At 31.7% G+C, this 16071-nt stretch overlaps 1 protein-coding gene across 1 annotated transcript; it reads left to right on the forward strand.

The window, feature by feature from the left end:
- Positions 1-3767: 3767 nt before the first annotated feature.
- On the forward strand, positions 3768-12686 carry LOC107440626 (uncharacterized). Its single transcript, XM_043048125.3, has 5 exons — positions 3768-3911; positions 5816-5924; positions 7266-7396; positions 10538-10646; positions 12455-12686. Exons 1-5 carry the CDS (start codon positions 3800-3802, stop codon positions 12597-12599), a joined length of 606 nt encoding a protein of 201 aa, XP_042904059.3. The 5' UTR covers positions 3768-3799; the 3' UTR covers positions 12600-12686.
- Positions 12687-16071: the final 3385 nt, after the last annotated feature.

Here is a 16071-nt window from a genome sequence, read left to right on the forward strand (position 1 = left end):
GTCAGACTAACGTATTTCTAATAATATAATAATTTAAATAGAGGAAAATTTCACTAAAACAATTGTGATAAATCGGAGGAATTATTATATACTACAACTGGATGCAGAATATCCTTCTGATGGCTAAAATACACTCTGTCTTATCTTATTTGAAAAAATTATTGAAAATTTTAAACCTATCAAACTTTTTAAAAGAAATCTATCCTGTTAACGTAAAAAGAAGGCTCAAAACTGGATTTTTTTCAAGCTAAAGCATTTGAAAAATAATATAAATGTTTGGATTGCTTTTTTTTCTTGTATTTAAAATATATTCGTAGTTATATATCAAATCCATACTCTAGATATCTAAATGCCTAGATTTGTAAATAAGAAGAGAATCCAAATACTTTGAAAAACTGTTTTGAAACTTGAATGCCCGGTGAAATATTCTGAACATCACGTAAAAATATTGTAAAATAGTTAAAATAAATAATAATAAATGGATTAATAATTGGGAAGTTTAATAATTGAATAGTTCTGAAGAATAGTACATTAGTCTAAATAGAAACAAAAGTTATTTCAAAGGTTGTCACAAGGCAAAGGCTTTGTTTAGTTAAAAAGATAACACAAATGGTGGCAGGAGTTTGAAAATGAAAGGATGATTTTTAAATTTTTCGAATAATAAGTGAGATGCGGTTTCATTCAGTTTCACTAGCAAAACTCTCTATCCACACCACAGTGGAACAGAATACCCATAAAACGGTAAAAATCAAGATACTGGAATGAATTGATACTCGTTTCTTACACGAAAATTTAAAACTTGTAAGCTAGAAGTTATTAAATATTTGTCTGCTAATATATCTTAACCATTTTATGGCTTAACCTTTTATAACTATTGCCATAAAAATGGAGAAAAAAATCTTTTGTTTCAATAAGTGAGCTATTTTGAAAATGGCGAATTTGTTTTCCTGCCGAAAGATACGATTTTTCTTTTTCAAAATGCACAAATATATAATTTTATGACGTTTATGTAAGATCAATTTTCATAAATTTAATTCATTTAAAATTTATAGGCTTAAAAAAATGCAAATAAAACTCAATTATTTTTGGTGCATTCATTTTTTTATTTAATTAATTAATTTATTTATTTATTTGAAAATTCACTTCCCGCAATTTTCATACAATAAGTCACAAAGTAAAATTCACTATTTATATTCCTTAGATGGTTTAATGCAAAACCATCATTCGGAAAATGAGTTATAGTTCACTTTATTTCTTTATTTTATGTCACGAAAAATGATTCTTTACGGCGCTGAAAGATAAAATTTTTAAAGAGTTTTATTTTGGGTGTATGCATAACCAACTATTATTATTAAAATTTACAACTATGGCAAAATAACTTATATATAACACTGAGACACAATTTGTAAACACACAAATATAATGAAATATGCGTCTAATAATTCAATTTAAAATATTGATATTAATATATTTACCGTTACAATGATTTGGGACGCATTGAAGTTCTTAGAAACTTTTGAATTGCTGAATAGTCCACAATAATTTTACGTCTAGGAATTTTCTTGTCTCATTATGGAACAAAGGAAAATTTTACGGCATTAATTGTGTTGAGCATCCTTCTTTAAAGTAAGCTTTCAGTTTGCTATTTCCCGGATATTGTGTCAAAGTCGAGAATCACTTTAAAGATTGGTTTGAGCAATTATTGGACTTTTTAAAGTCTAGATATAATTATAACCGTCGTTGAACTGCTGACCCAATTCTGAATTTGCAACTACCAATGTTAAACTACGTAGCCTTGTAATTTTGAAAACAATCCAGAAGACCAAGGGAACTCTTAGGTGAAGAATTGGGAGAAATTTGCCTTCGTGGAGGACTATTTGATAGAACAAACATGCACCAGCGTTACGTGGAGAGGAAAACCACGAAAACCTCCCATAGCTTGCCTGATGAGAAGAAACTCTCTCCCATGCTCCGTGTACCACTGAGGATATTTTGTGTGAGCACTGTTGTCAGTGCAAACTGGGTGTAGAATTCGTATCGTCCAGTCATCGCTAGGATTCGAACCTGGGTTACGCTCAATAGGAAGCGAGTACTCTATCCTCTGAGCCACCACGACTGTCAAATTAGAAGTAGTAAAAAAATCACGTTTAAGAATATTTTGAGTATTTTTTAAAAAAACAAATCAATTATTTTAGCCGCCGAATCTGACTTTTTAACATCCAAGTGCTCGCAACTATAAAAGTAGAATTATGTCACCCTCATTTGGAAACAAAATACGTTTTTTTTAGCTAGATCATATGATCATAGCTAGGGAATGCTATGCCGCTCTGTTTTTGGTTTTGCTTGATTTCTGGATTAATATTTAGTACAAAAGTAATATATATTTAGTACGCAAAATTGACGCGTCACAGTTAAGCATTCCACTCAAACTTAGAATTAGTTTTATAAGTTACACATGGCAACAGAGATAAGTATAAAAACAAAGAGTTCATTATTTTTTTCAATGGAAATGGTTAAGCTTTTGAATAGAAATATCAACAACTTCTTCACTATTTGAGTCTGTATTGCATTTGATACTGTTAAAATTTTACATCAAATTAAAATATAAAGTAAGGGCACATTGGGTGCATCATTCGTGAAAATCCATTATATCATAATATACCGTAAATGTTTGTAGAATATTTATTTAATTAGAATTATTCATTGATTTTTACGGTGATTATTACTGTCCAAAATTATGCTAGATAAGATTTTTAGTTCTGTGACATATCCCGGTAAAAATAGATTTTACGAGTGCCTGTACTTTGTACCTTAATTTTTTACAGTGTAGTTAGTCCCTTTGCCCCTCTGAGTCAGGGGTAGACAAAGAAACGCCTTTTATCTTATGGAACATGGGGTAATAATTGCATAAAAAGTATGGTATAAAAATTCCACAATCATATATCCCAGAAATATCCCTTAATTATTAATGTTTCAATGATTAAAGTTGATGAAGTACTAAAATTGCTTGCTCAAAACTCACTGTACAAGTTGACAATTTCTACTCTGAAAAGCCATCACTAAATAGAAATAATTTTGTCTCAATCTTGTCAACATTATTTCCAAAACCCTTGATTTTTTACAGAGCAATCAAAGACCAATAAGTTACTGATTTTTTCCACCCAAATCTTTTCTTATAAAATTGCCGAGCTACTCCAGTGAACGAACAAAAAATAACCTCAGTTGACAGTATGCCTGTAAAATATTGAGAAAACTACAATTAATTTATCCCTAAATTGCATTTAATTAAGTTGAAATGATGTTTTTACACTAGGAAGAAATGAAGGAGGGAATTGATTGTTACATCGTAGATAAATTAATATTGCTAAGTTATTTTTCGATATTGAGTTATGAATACATTTTTATGATTACGTTAATTAGTTATAGCTTTGAAATGCTACAATTAGAAAACCCTACAATAACCGCATGTTGGACCAAACGGTAAATAACAGAGCAACACAAATTCTTAAAATAAGAAACAACACATGTTTCATAAATGTCTAGTTATAGTACTAAAACCAAGACATTTTAAAATCCTTTTAAAAAGATTTTTTGTCGATTTAATTCATTCTGAATTTTTTTTCTTAATTTTTTCATTTCAGTCTTTTATTTCATTTGAAAACTAAATAAACTTTTTACAATCATTGTTGCTATAAATTTTGAAATTATAGACCAATCAATACTTTTCTATATTTGCCTGCAATCAAAAGTAATATCTGTTTGAAAGTTTCATTAACTGATAAAAAAAAAACACCAACAGATGTCACTTTTCCTATCTAATTTATTTAAAACATCTAAAGTTCTCCTAAATTCAGTTTTGTATAACATAAAATTTTGCGTCATGCAGTTGTTTAGTTGTATCGTCTTTTGTGGTAAGTAATATCAACATTTATTTTATTCAGAAACTAAAAGACGCCTTTTAATATGCATAAAAAAATTGATGCTGTGTTGATCAATAAGGCGGGAATATATATTATTTAGATCCTTGTTTTACAACTATCTTCATTAAAACTACAATAAAATTTTATTTTGATTTTTTTCTCAATATTTTATAGTTATTTGCAATATAGACTGAAAATTTAATTCGTATATACTTCTTTATATACATAGAGTAAAAGTGGGCAAAATGGGGCAGTAGGGCATAACGGTAATCATTAATTGAGTACTGCAAACTATACGACAATATTCAGGTTGTGCATGACATGGCTGAGGCTTGTTTCCACGTTGTTTGCAGATTTACAGACAGCTAAGCTCTTCTATTTACTGCTTTTTTATTACTCTGATCCATGTTACGTCTAATATTTAGATAATTCATTTATTAGGCTAGTTCTCAGATTAAAACGAGACAGTTTACATTTGCTTAAAGGAACGGGTTTTTTTCTCCTTAAATTAATCGTGTGGAAAAAGCAAAATATATTCAATAAAATTTCGTAGGCATGCTGAGTTGTTTAACATGGCTGCTTGTAGAGTGTGTAGGGATTTCTAGTTAGAAAAAAAAGTAAAAAGTACCCAACTCTGCCTTACTTGTTCCTTGTCACACACTTCCGAGGTAATCGCAAACATTCTGTATCAAGCCGTGGTGACTCAGGAGATAGAGCGTTTGCCTTCCGATGAGACGAATCGGGTTCGAATCCCAGCGATGTCTGATAGATACGAATTCCGCACCCGGCTTCCAATCCGATCACATATATGTGATCTCGACCCTCAAGGAATTAAAAAATTTACCACATTAAACTTGATGCGCTTTTTTCTCTAAAAGGGGACTTTTCCACCAAGTTGACTTTTTTTTAATAAATAATAGTTATAGTTTGTCTAAAATAAGAACTCCTCCAGACATTCGTCTGAACCTGTGGCGGTGACTATGGTAACGTGGTATGACTATTTCAAAAAGGGGTGCGAGCTCACTGTTTTGGAGTGGTTTCGGATCCTGTCGACGAGAGAAAAGGAATCTTTCTCGGTCTATTGAGTTATAGTCCTAGGAGTGAGTCCTTTTTTTATAGTCCTAGAGTGAAGCTACTCTCTGTAAATTGCACCATTCTTGTTTTCATAGCACCAGACGGCCTCAGACTTTGTGACGGGAGGAGTTCTTAGCTTAGAAAAAGTATATGTTTGAAGTTATGCAAATTTTTAAGCGGCAAATCAAGCAAAACTATTTAGTGGACACATCCTCTAACCTTTTTTTCCCTATGCTCGGTTGTTGTCAAAATGAATTCAAAATACAGGATAAATCTTATTTTATGGAGTTCAAATCTGCAGTTTCTTTTAATATTAAAATAGCGAATCAGAACTGGAATTATTAAATGAATTTAGTATCAAGCAGTAAACTGATCTATGTAAATAAAATTTTATCATCTGGTTTGCTTTTTTTTTTCTTCAGCCTTCTTTTAAAATTTTATGAAACTTTTTCTATTTCCTTAGTGGCAATAGTCTGTCGCAATTTTTGATTTGTTACGATGTCATAAAAATAGAAAGTGCTAGTAATACTAAATATGCCAGCTTTTAGCGTTCTCTAAAGTACACAAATAATTAAATTTCTTTTTATATTTGTTAACTGTAAATGGAGAGATCACATAGCCTCCACTGATCAGCTAGTAAGTACTTGAATATTAAAAGAGCTTTTGCAAACTTTCCTTATTGTCAAACTACCCATTTTTTCTCAACTGTGTATCTATTGGAATTGACATTTGTTTCTTGAATAATTCTATTTTGACATCATGTTATTGTTTTTAATTTAAATCTCTAATTATTTATTGAATTTCATTCTTTTTTTTTGTAGTGTTGGTAAGTTTCGTAGCATGTGACTTCGCCTGCTTCAATCGCACATTAGCAAGTTGTGAAACAGATTATATGTTGAATCATAAAATAAAAGATTTCTCATTTTGCGAGTAAGTTCAATTGAATTATTCATTAACGAGTAAACATAACATAAAGAGTATTCCTTAATTATCATAGTTATTTCTCTTCCTTGTAACTTTGCATCAAAGAAAAATGTTATAACATGTTGTAATTCATACGAAATCTTAACGTGAAGAATTGGAGCTTTGAACCATAAAAGATCAGTTAAGCGTTGAACCATACTGCTGTATTTATTTACTTCAATTTTAACACTAAACTGATCAAATGACCGTTTATGAACTTTTGCAACGAAAATGCGCTTATCATCTTATCGCTTTGGCACATTTGACTTCAACACTTTTTCTAACAATTATATACAGTTTATATTTAATTATTATTTTGTTTGTTTCGAATAATACTTGTCGTATACCTATTTTTACCACAACCAGTCAATTGACCGGGAGAACAATTTATTTCCTTATAAGGTTATAGGTTATGAGTTCAGAAATTACGATGTAATGCATACTCAAATTATTGCATTCTATTAGCTGCATATTTCTTCAAAGACTGCTGTTAACTGCTGTTCAATCAGAATAACTGTGAATTCAAATTTCAAGAAAGTACCGGAAATTTTAGATTGGCATTTTTGTGTAAGAAAAAGTGACAAAAACAAAATGTTGTGGTGGTTAGTTGCTTATATTTTATTGTCATAGCTTTACTTCCTGAAACGGTGAAATTTGTTTAAGTTAGCAACTGTTCTTTCCATTCTATTTCGGGTACGTCAAGCCTGTCAAGCATCAATTCTCCACGTGGCTCACTTAATATTCTTTCACAAAGGTTCTTTTCCAAAGATTTCAATTTTTCACAATATATTTTTTACTTAACACAAAGATAGGCATGAAGCTATGTAGAACATAAACAAACAAAGTATGCATCGAAATAGCCAGACACACGAAATAAAAATATATCACGGTTACAATAAAATGCGTAAACAAATAATAAATCTAAATTAAATAAATGACATAGACGAAAAAGAATTATATTTCAACAAATTCGATGTTTGATTCGGTGCTGTAAATTAACTTCACGTTAATTAACATTCCAACTTATGTGAAGAAATTTGACCATTTTGTATATAAAAGATCAGCTGGCGCTGACATCTTATGTCACGTGTCAGGGTATCTGTGATCTTCTTCTTGAAGTACAAGTACCCAATTTTGAAACAGTTTTATCGTAACTCTTTACCTGCGTATAATATGAAGACTTCAAAACAGTATAGTTTACTTTAACTTAAGAAATCCCATTGCTATTTTTTTTAATTTAAAAAAACATTTTGTAATGAGACTGAAAACAGTTCTACCTAATTTTATAATCAATACGATTCTACGTAGATTATCACCTCCTTTTTCGGGATGCATTGTCGAAGCAGCTGAAGAATGCAAAACTGGATTTGAAGATGTGGCGCGCATGGCTTTTTCAATTCAAACAGACATCTGCACTGAAGGAACTCCATCCAACCAAGGTGAAAAATTATTAATTAATTATATATGCCCAACTGCTACATAATGCGTATCTTGAGCAGTGGTTCAGGGGATAGAGCGTTCGCCTATCAATGAGGTGAACCGGGTTCGAATCCAAGCGATGGCTCGTCGATACGAATTCCACACCCGACTTGCACCAAAAAAAGTGCTGACGTAAAATATCCACATTGGTCGTCAGATCATGGGTTAGAATCCCCTTGCCGTCAGGCTAATCGTGGTTTTCCGCACAATGCAAATGCGGGTTAACTCCATCAAATAGTCCTCCTCGAAGGCAAATTTCTATCAATACTCGATATTTGTTTCCTTTGTTGATTGAGTTCCTTTGTCTTCTGGATTGGGTTCAAAATTACAAAGGTTGTAGAGTTGAACATAGGTGCTTGAACACTCAAAATTGTATCGGCTGTTCAACGACGGTTATAAAATAAAATATATAATAATGCATATCTCGGAAATCATTATATATTTGTTTCGAAACGCTACTCACCTTACAAAAGAAATTTTGACAGAAAATACAAAAAGCTAATTTCTTTCGAGAATTTCAAAATTAAATATTTATGATCAAGTAAAAAGTTAGGCTTAAAAAGTTTGAGAGTGGATCAAATATGAGCGGTAATATTTTTTAAAAAAATGTGAAAGAGTGCGTAGACCTGAGAAGGATAATTTTAAACTACGAAGATTTCTCAAATAGAAAGTAGAAAAATGAGATAGTATTAGAAATACAGCGGTAATAGCATTACCCTAATTCAGGTCTTTAGAGAAAAGTATGAGTATATCACAGATTACGTGTAACTAATTGACCAGTGTGTATTTGCTTGGGAATATTTAAAGTGAATGTAAAGTCGTGTTAAGATGGATGTGTCCAAAACAGAAGAATGAGCATCAGTGTAAAGTTTTATATCAGATGGTGAATGCAATGTGGAGATTTATCGTTCGAATATTTACTTTTTATAGCATTGTTCTGGAAAAACAGCTGTAAACGAACAGTGTAAAAATTTCTGTGAAATGCATACATTAATACCATTTCTGTTAAACAGCGCTAAATGGTATCATTTTTGATATCAGAAGCTGATTGCGCCCTTCCTTCTTTTATTTCAGACTAAATGCAGCACAAATATCACGATTTGTAGCTTTTTGAATACCTACTAAATGAATAATTCCAAGAAACTGAAACAATAAGATATTACCAAATTGAAAGTTTCATTGGATTCACAATCACAAATATGAAATTACAGTCGAAACGAATGAATATTTCAATCAGGTAATATTTGAATACCAACAACACCAAAACAAACAACAGCATACCAAACAACCAATCAATACCAAACAACAGCACTAAAATCATGAGGGATCATAAAATTTGTTTACCCTTGATTTTAAGAGATGCGATATTGATGCACGCCCTTCACAAAAACTTTTCCATCATTTGTTTACAGAAACAGTGTCCTCTTTAAAGATTAAACTTTCCAGGATAAATGATCGCATTGTATTCTCTTTCTGTTTCTAAAAATCATACTTCTGCTTGTTGTTCTGTGCTGGATGCATCCATCTGAACTCAATTTAACATTCACTTTAAATCCTCTCATGTGAATTGATTATTCAGTTATATGCAATTTGTTATACGTCCCTCTAACAGTAATTTATAACCCTGGTGAGTCGCGTAGATCCAATAACTGTATTTCTGACTATATTCTGACTTCTGATTCTATTCACGTTTGTCCACTTTTTCTTTGGACAACTCTCATAGTCGTAGTAGGGGTGATTAGATAAGAAGAAAAATGATCCCGTAGAACATGAGGTAGCTCGAAGGATTGAGGCTTTCAGCAGACTTCCCTCGATGTTTTATGTACTAGCCTGCTCAAATTCACCATTTTTTCATGACCGTTACGTACAATGCCAACTTTTTTTTTTCTTACCATGATTTTTCCTCATTAGTACATTCATAATTTCTGAAGGATCTTAGTTATCCGTTGTTCAAAGAAATCGTATTTTTAATCATTATTAAAGGCATTTGAAAAGTAATAGAACGATTTAAGACTTTAACGCAATATTTTGCATGTTTGCGTAGCCCAGTAACTTAAAAACAGTCTCTGTTCTTTACAGAGCTAGCGTAGGGCATACTTGCGAGAAAGTGCTGAATCTCTCGGATAAAATCGATTTAAGATGTTCCTCTTTCACGTTGTCTGCGTCATATAAAAATGATAAAAAGATGACGGAGAGACTTAGCACTTTCTAGTAGCATCCGCATATTTATGCACATATATTATGCGCAGCATGGTGACTACGAAACCATCTCTGTCTTCTACTGAGCCTACGTATAGCATGCGTACGTGAATGTACATGCTGCTACGTGAAAGAGTCAAATCAGTCAATTTGTACCCCTTCCTTATACCCCTGGCTACCTAAAAATCATATTTTCCTATGTCTACATCTCTTCAGGAAATTATTCTATTATATTTTTTAAATCTTACCGTTTTGTATTTTCTGAAACTTTTCAAAAAATATTATGCTTGATCTGTTTTTATATATTGATTTATTGAATGAGGAGTATTGTTCTGATTTTTGTTTAAGCTCAGTTATTTTTATTTATTTACTTTCAATTCAGTGTGGCTGGGTGGAGCAGTTGGTTTGTCGTCGGCCTTCTGAGCCCAAGTCTACGGGTTTGATCCCCGGATTTTCGGTATGCAGAAAATCCTCAGCGGCCATATCGTATGATTATGTGGCATGTAAGAGATCCCTGGAGTGCCTTCTTGGCATTTCCGGCAAAATTAAACTCCTAGTGCGCTTTAGCATCCAAATAGAATCCCGCTGCTGCCATATAGTGTGGCAGAAACTAGACATCCAAATTAACATGACCAACGGTATCTCACCCATTGTGGTGGTCCTGAAAGAGTGGATGCCACCTCTGGAGAACGCACTAGGTCTGCTCTAGGTCTGCTCATAACGCACTAGGTCTGCTCATCGGCAAGACCGATTGTGCAGCTCATTGGAAATAAAAAAAAAAATAAAAAACTTTCAGTTCAGTTATTAAAATTTTGCGTTATTTTTAATTTTGTTGTGAACTCAATAATTTCATAACTTTTTTAAACTGATTGCAATGCAAATATTTCATTCTCATTTTTTAGCATTAAAGAATGATCCAAAATGTTCAATTGAGACAATGATGGACTCAGAGGGATGCCACGGCGTTCTTGAACAACCTCAAATAATGAATCCTAAAGATGTATCTTGCAAGTATGTATAAGCTTTTATTTTCACTTGAGAGATTTGCAACAGTTTGCAACAGTGAGAGTTTTTTGAGAGAAGCAACTGTGGCTTCTGTAACTGTGGAGCAGTGTGCTTTAAAACTTGAATGATTTGTTGTAAACTTCTGTCTATTTAAAACTGTGTTAAAAACACTTTTAATTCTGAAGAATTTTTTTAAATTCTGTTAAAAATATTTTCAAACTTTCCATAAGTTTTGAAAATATGTTGGAAGCTTTTATCTTTGAAACTTTGTTAAAAATTATTCTCAAATTAACCCTCTGACCACTAACGGGACTCATTTGTCCTAACAAATGTTTAAAAATTACTAATGGGGTGAAAAGCACATAGAAAGTCATTGTAATATGTCCCAGTCGTAGAGTGGAACCAAATATACGTGTTTCATGGGTCAAATATCCACTAGATGGCGCTAAAGAGTTTCTTGCATGAAATAGCATTATGATTTTGCGTTGGGACAGATATATCCCACTAGTATTCTTCATTGGGACAGATATATCCCACTCGTCTTCTTCATTGGGATTGTTATGTTCATTCATATTTTATTCATATTTTCTCAAATGAACATAGAAAAAAGATCAAATATGAGTTGTCCAATGTGTAATACCGGGTAATGCAAAGATTGCTTCACCCTGTGTCTTACCATGTAAAGAAAAAGTCCATAGAATAAATTTTTCCGGAAAATTTAAGTCGATCACTACAGGTGGGACATATGTATCCCACCATTAAGTACGGCCGGGACATATATGTCACAGCCTCTAAATTGATAACCGCTTGTCAGAAAAATCCCAAATACTAAATTTGCCTTAATTGTGACCTATTTTGTCCTTTTGAATTATAAACGGGACAAAAAAATCATGTTTTTAAATTCGTAGTCAAAGGGTTAAAAACTTCATTAAAAACTGTTCTGAACTTTGAAATTTTTTAAAAAAAATTAGTGTTTTTAACTTTGATAAAAATTATTCTCAACTTTGAAGTTTTATATAAAACTATTCTCAACTTTGAAATTTCGTAAGAAACTATTCTCAACTTTAAGCTTTGTAAAGCACTCATCGACAACTATTAAAAACTATTTTCAACTTTGAAGTCTTGTTAAAAACTATAATTAGCTTTGATGCTTTGTTAGAAAATGTTTTTAAGCGAATGAGGCATAATCTGTAATAAAAAGGCGCATATGTAACATATAATAGCATAAAATTTTAAAACACTCTTCAGTGACATAACATCAGCAGTAACCTAAAATTTTAAAACGCTCTTCAGAAAATCTTAATCTTTTAACTTTTAAAAACTTTATTCTTTGTTATATTTCTCCTCAGATTTTCTAAAATTTATTTAATACAAAATATTGAAACATCTATGGGAAATTTTGAAATTTAAAACATTTTTAAACTAAACATTTCATTCTAAATGGAATATGAATTCACTGTATAAGGTTTTTGGATCTTATTATGGTAAAAAGTATCGGGACATTTAAGATGCTCATTCATTTTTATCGGACTTTTTACATTCATGTTTATCGGAATATCTTACGAAACTTATTACTGCAAAAATTACGGTAAGAAATAGTTTTTACGGCATAATGGATTTTTACGGATGATGCACCCAAAGTGCCGGTACTTTACATTGTAATTTGGTCCGAAATTTTTTACAGTGCAGTAAGAAAATTCTGCAAGTATTTTTTTTTCAATACCAAATTTTTCGTGAACATTTTTTAATAAAATTTTGTCTTATTAATTAGTAAAATTATCACAAAGTTATTAATAATTATTTATTTATTACAGTTTTGAATACGTAGAAACTGTCCGAAAATGCATGTTTCACAAATTTGAAACTTGTAGACCAGCAACACAAAAGGTATTTCGTGCTTTCTTTGGAAGTCAAATTCACTTAATGAAGAAAATATGCGACTTAATGCCTTCATTATAAGAAGTGTGGAAAAAGAATTAAGTACATGAGCTGTTTTCTGAAAACTAAAATGTGTACCAAACTATCTAAATAAAAGATTTTGATTTAGTTGTGTTCTTATAAAATTCTTCTCAATATTCTTAAAATATTCAGTTATAATATTGTGTTCTCTTCTATCGTGATAAAAGTATCTGGCCACCCAATGGTAGGATGTGTCTTGCATCAGTGTCACCATGTCATCACGCAATACATCCAATGAAAAAGAAAACCAACATATGATGTTGATTTTCTTTTTCATGGATGAGAGCCTGAACACATCCGAGGAGACTTTCCACCAGTTGTTGATAGGTGGTCATAGGAATTGAATACAAGGTGTCTATCACGGCTGAAGCAAGTTTTAGTAATGCGGATGGTCAATTTAGCCCGTTACCTTATCTGCATTCGAATTCTTCCCAAAGTTATTCTATGGGATTTAGGTCAGGTTCCCTCGAAAGCCAAACTAGTGTTGAAACACTCATTTTTTTTCAAATCATAACTACGCAAGTCTCGATGGATAAATTAAATGGAACAATTAAAGAGGAAAGAGACTTTCCCCAAAATATTGCCATACAGTTAGGAAGACAGAATTGTTCAGAATGTTCACATGCATCTCTGACTTCTTTCCTTAGGCTTTCCACCAGTTTTTGATAAGTGACCAGGTGTCTATCACAACTGAAGCAAGTTCTGGTAGTGAGGATGGTTTATTTGGCTGGTTACGATCTTTACCTCTTATTACGTTTTTAGCCTCAGGAACTAAGGGGCCCAGGAAAAACATCCCACTGGGAGTCTGGTACTTTTGTACATTATTAGTTTTTAGTGGACACGAACAGCATTGTCCAGAATGTCTACATAGATCTCTGAGCTCTTGTTTTTTAACCTCAGGAACTAAGGAGCCCTGGAAAAACGTCCCACATGGGTGTCTAGTACTTTTATGCATTATTTGTTCTTAAGGGACACGAACAGCATTGTCCAGAATGTCCACATACATCTCTGAGTTCTTGTTTTTTTAACCTCAGGAACTAAGAGACCCAGAAGAAATGGTGGAAAACATCACCACTCAATTATGCTACCATGGGGGGTCTGATACTTTTGCACAAATGGTAATAGTTTTTAGGGGACACAAACATTGCCCAGAATGTCCACATGCATCTCTGAGTTCCTGTTTTCAACCTCAGAAACTGAGAGAGTCTGAAAAAACCCTGGAAAACATCACCACACAACTATGCTTTCATGGGTGTCTGGTACTTTGGTACAGATAAATTAGTTTTTAGGAAACACGGACCGCTAGAGTGTCCGTTGAAAATATGAACATCTCTGAATTCATGTTATCAACCTCAGAAGCTAAGGAACCCAAGAAATCACTGGAAAGCACTCTCACACAACTATGCTGCCACGGGTATCAGGTACTTCTGTACGGATAGTATAAGTTTTGAGGAAAAACGAGACCATAAAAGAGAAAATTTATTAAGTTTTTTATTTTTTTATTCACACTAATGTGAAATTTCTCTAATTTCATAAATTGTTTCGCTTAATTTTAAATTGAAGGGTTTTCTAACGATAAATTCTAGAGATTTGTATAAAAATACATATAATAATAAAAAAAACTAAAATTGTCTCTACTATCTCAAATATCAACAGAAACTATTTTAAATATATCGACGGATGATAATCGAAAAATAAATCTGCACAAGGCTTAAATTTGTTCTACTTTAGCAGTGTTTGAGAAGAATAATAAAACAAAAATAACTTTTGACGCATTCCAAATTCCCTCCAAAAAAAGTATTCATTTCACGCCCCTCAAACCCCCAAAAATTGTTTTACAATAATTATTTTTCAACAACATCATCCTTAGCAATCATTAGATGAAACTTATAAAAATTTACGAAACTTTGAAATGAACTTTGAATGAATTATGAAACTTTCAGAAAAATTAATTAATCAGAAAAACTAATAATTTCCGATGTGATCAGCAAAATATAGAAAACAAAAATAGAAACAAAAATATTTTATAGCACTAAAAATCTAACTTGTGTGCAAATTACCTCCTAAATCGGTAATATAATTGTTGTAATTGTTTTAAAAAAACTATTTATTGATACAAAATCTATGCTAAACAGCAAACATAAATTTTCCTTAATTTATATTCAGAAATATTCTATGAAAAATCTAATGGTTTGAAAGGTCCCTTAATTATTTTTCCATTTGCGTCAAATAATGTCTTTCTTTTTTTGTGATGTGTACGACCTTCATTTGGATTGAAAAACCACCTCACAGACGGGTAATTTGTTCCTAAGGATGATAATCATAGTTTAGCTTACGACCTAAACAATTTGAAGTTACAATCAGTGTGGATTAATCCTTTGATTACCAGGTTTAACCTTAATATTTTTTAATCCTTATTATTCCATAGAGATTTGTCAGATTTCGATGGCTTGTTTTTTTTATTCATCTAAGCATTAATATACCAAATCTTGTTTGCTTTATCTTTCACTAGGACTCTAAAAAAATTCGTTACAAAAAACGCACAGTATAGTATTAGGGGTAGTGGAAAATAATGTCGCTTCAGCGCATTAAATATTCGTTAGTCTTAAAAACCAATTCATTTTTTTCGATTCATTTTCGATCTGGCATTGAAAGGGTGTAGCTAACGAGGGTGAATACATTATTGATTAAAAATAAAATATTGATAAGAAATATGAAATGCAGCGAAACGACATTCATTTCCGGTCCCCCTAATATATAAATTTTAGAATTATATGTAGGCATTGGAAAAAAAAAACTTATATAGAAATAAATACTTATATCAGTTATTTATGAAACCTTCTGTTAAAATAGTTTCAATCTTCATTTTGTGTTAAATTTGAGTTTTTTTACAATTATTGTAACTATTGTTTCATAAACTGAGGAACATTTCTGGAATTTGATTCAAATGTTTTTATTTGACAAATATTACAACTGAACTACAAATAATTACAGCAAGACACAACAACGCCCACGTCTACCAAAGCTGAAACACTCCGTATTTATAAATTGTGATACTTCGTCCTTAGATTTCGGTACATTTGTGATAGAAGCAAATATGATATTCTGAAAGCTAAGCTGTCAATTACATCGAATGCATATTGCATCAAAATTCTTATCTCTTTATCCTTTTTTTATAAAAATGTCTTACATTTTAATTGAGTTCTTCTATAGACATGTGTTTTGAAGATATTCTGACATATTTATGTCAAGATGAAAGCACCTGTAGATTTTTTGGAACAATGCAATATAAATCGACATAAAATATCTGTGGCATCACTTTAATTTAATCATGCACTGGATAAGGAAAATCATTTTTTGTGGTAAGTTAAACTATTATAATAATGCATTCATACATTTTTTTCTTTTTAATGTTTTTGTTATGCAGTAAGCTCCATATTTAATAAGGAGCTCCCTGGGGAGAAAAATGTTC

The sequence above is a fragment of the Parasteatoda tepidariorum genome, chromosome 10 (assembly GCF_982258835.1).
Source record: "Parasteatoda tepidariorum strain Cologne lab strain chromosome 10, Ptep-v5.0, whole genome shotgun sequence".
Taxonomy (NCBI): domain Eukaryota; kingdom Metazoa; phylum Arthropoda; class Arachnida; order Araneae; family Theridiidae; genus Parasteatoda; species Parasteatoda tepidariorum.

Excerpts from the sequence above, each read along its gene's own strand:
- LOC107440626 (XM_043048125.3), top strand. The coding sequence starts at position 3,800 with ATGTCACTTTTCCTATCTAATTTATTTAAAACATCTAAAGTTCTCCTA. Across the intron at positions 3,912-5,815 it reads TAGTTGTATCGTCTTTTGTG|TGTTGGTAAGTTTCGTAGCA; the intron begins GTAAGTAATATC and ends TTTTTTTTGTAG. Across the intron at positions 7,397-10,537 it reads AGGAACTCCATCCAACCAAG|CATTAAAGAATGATCCAAAA; the intron begins GTGAAAAATTAT and ends CTCATTTTTTAG.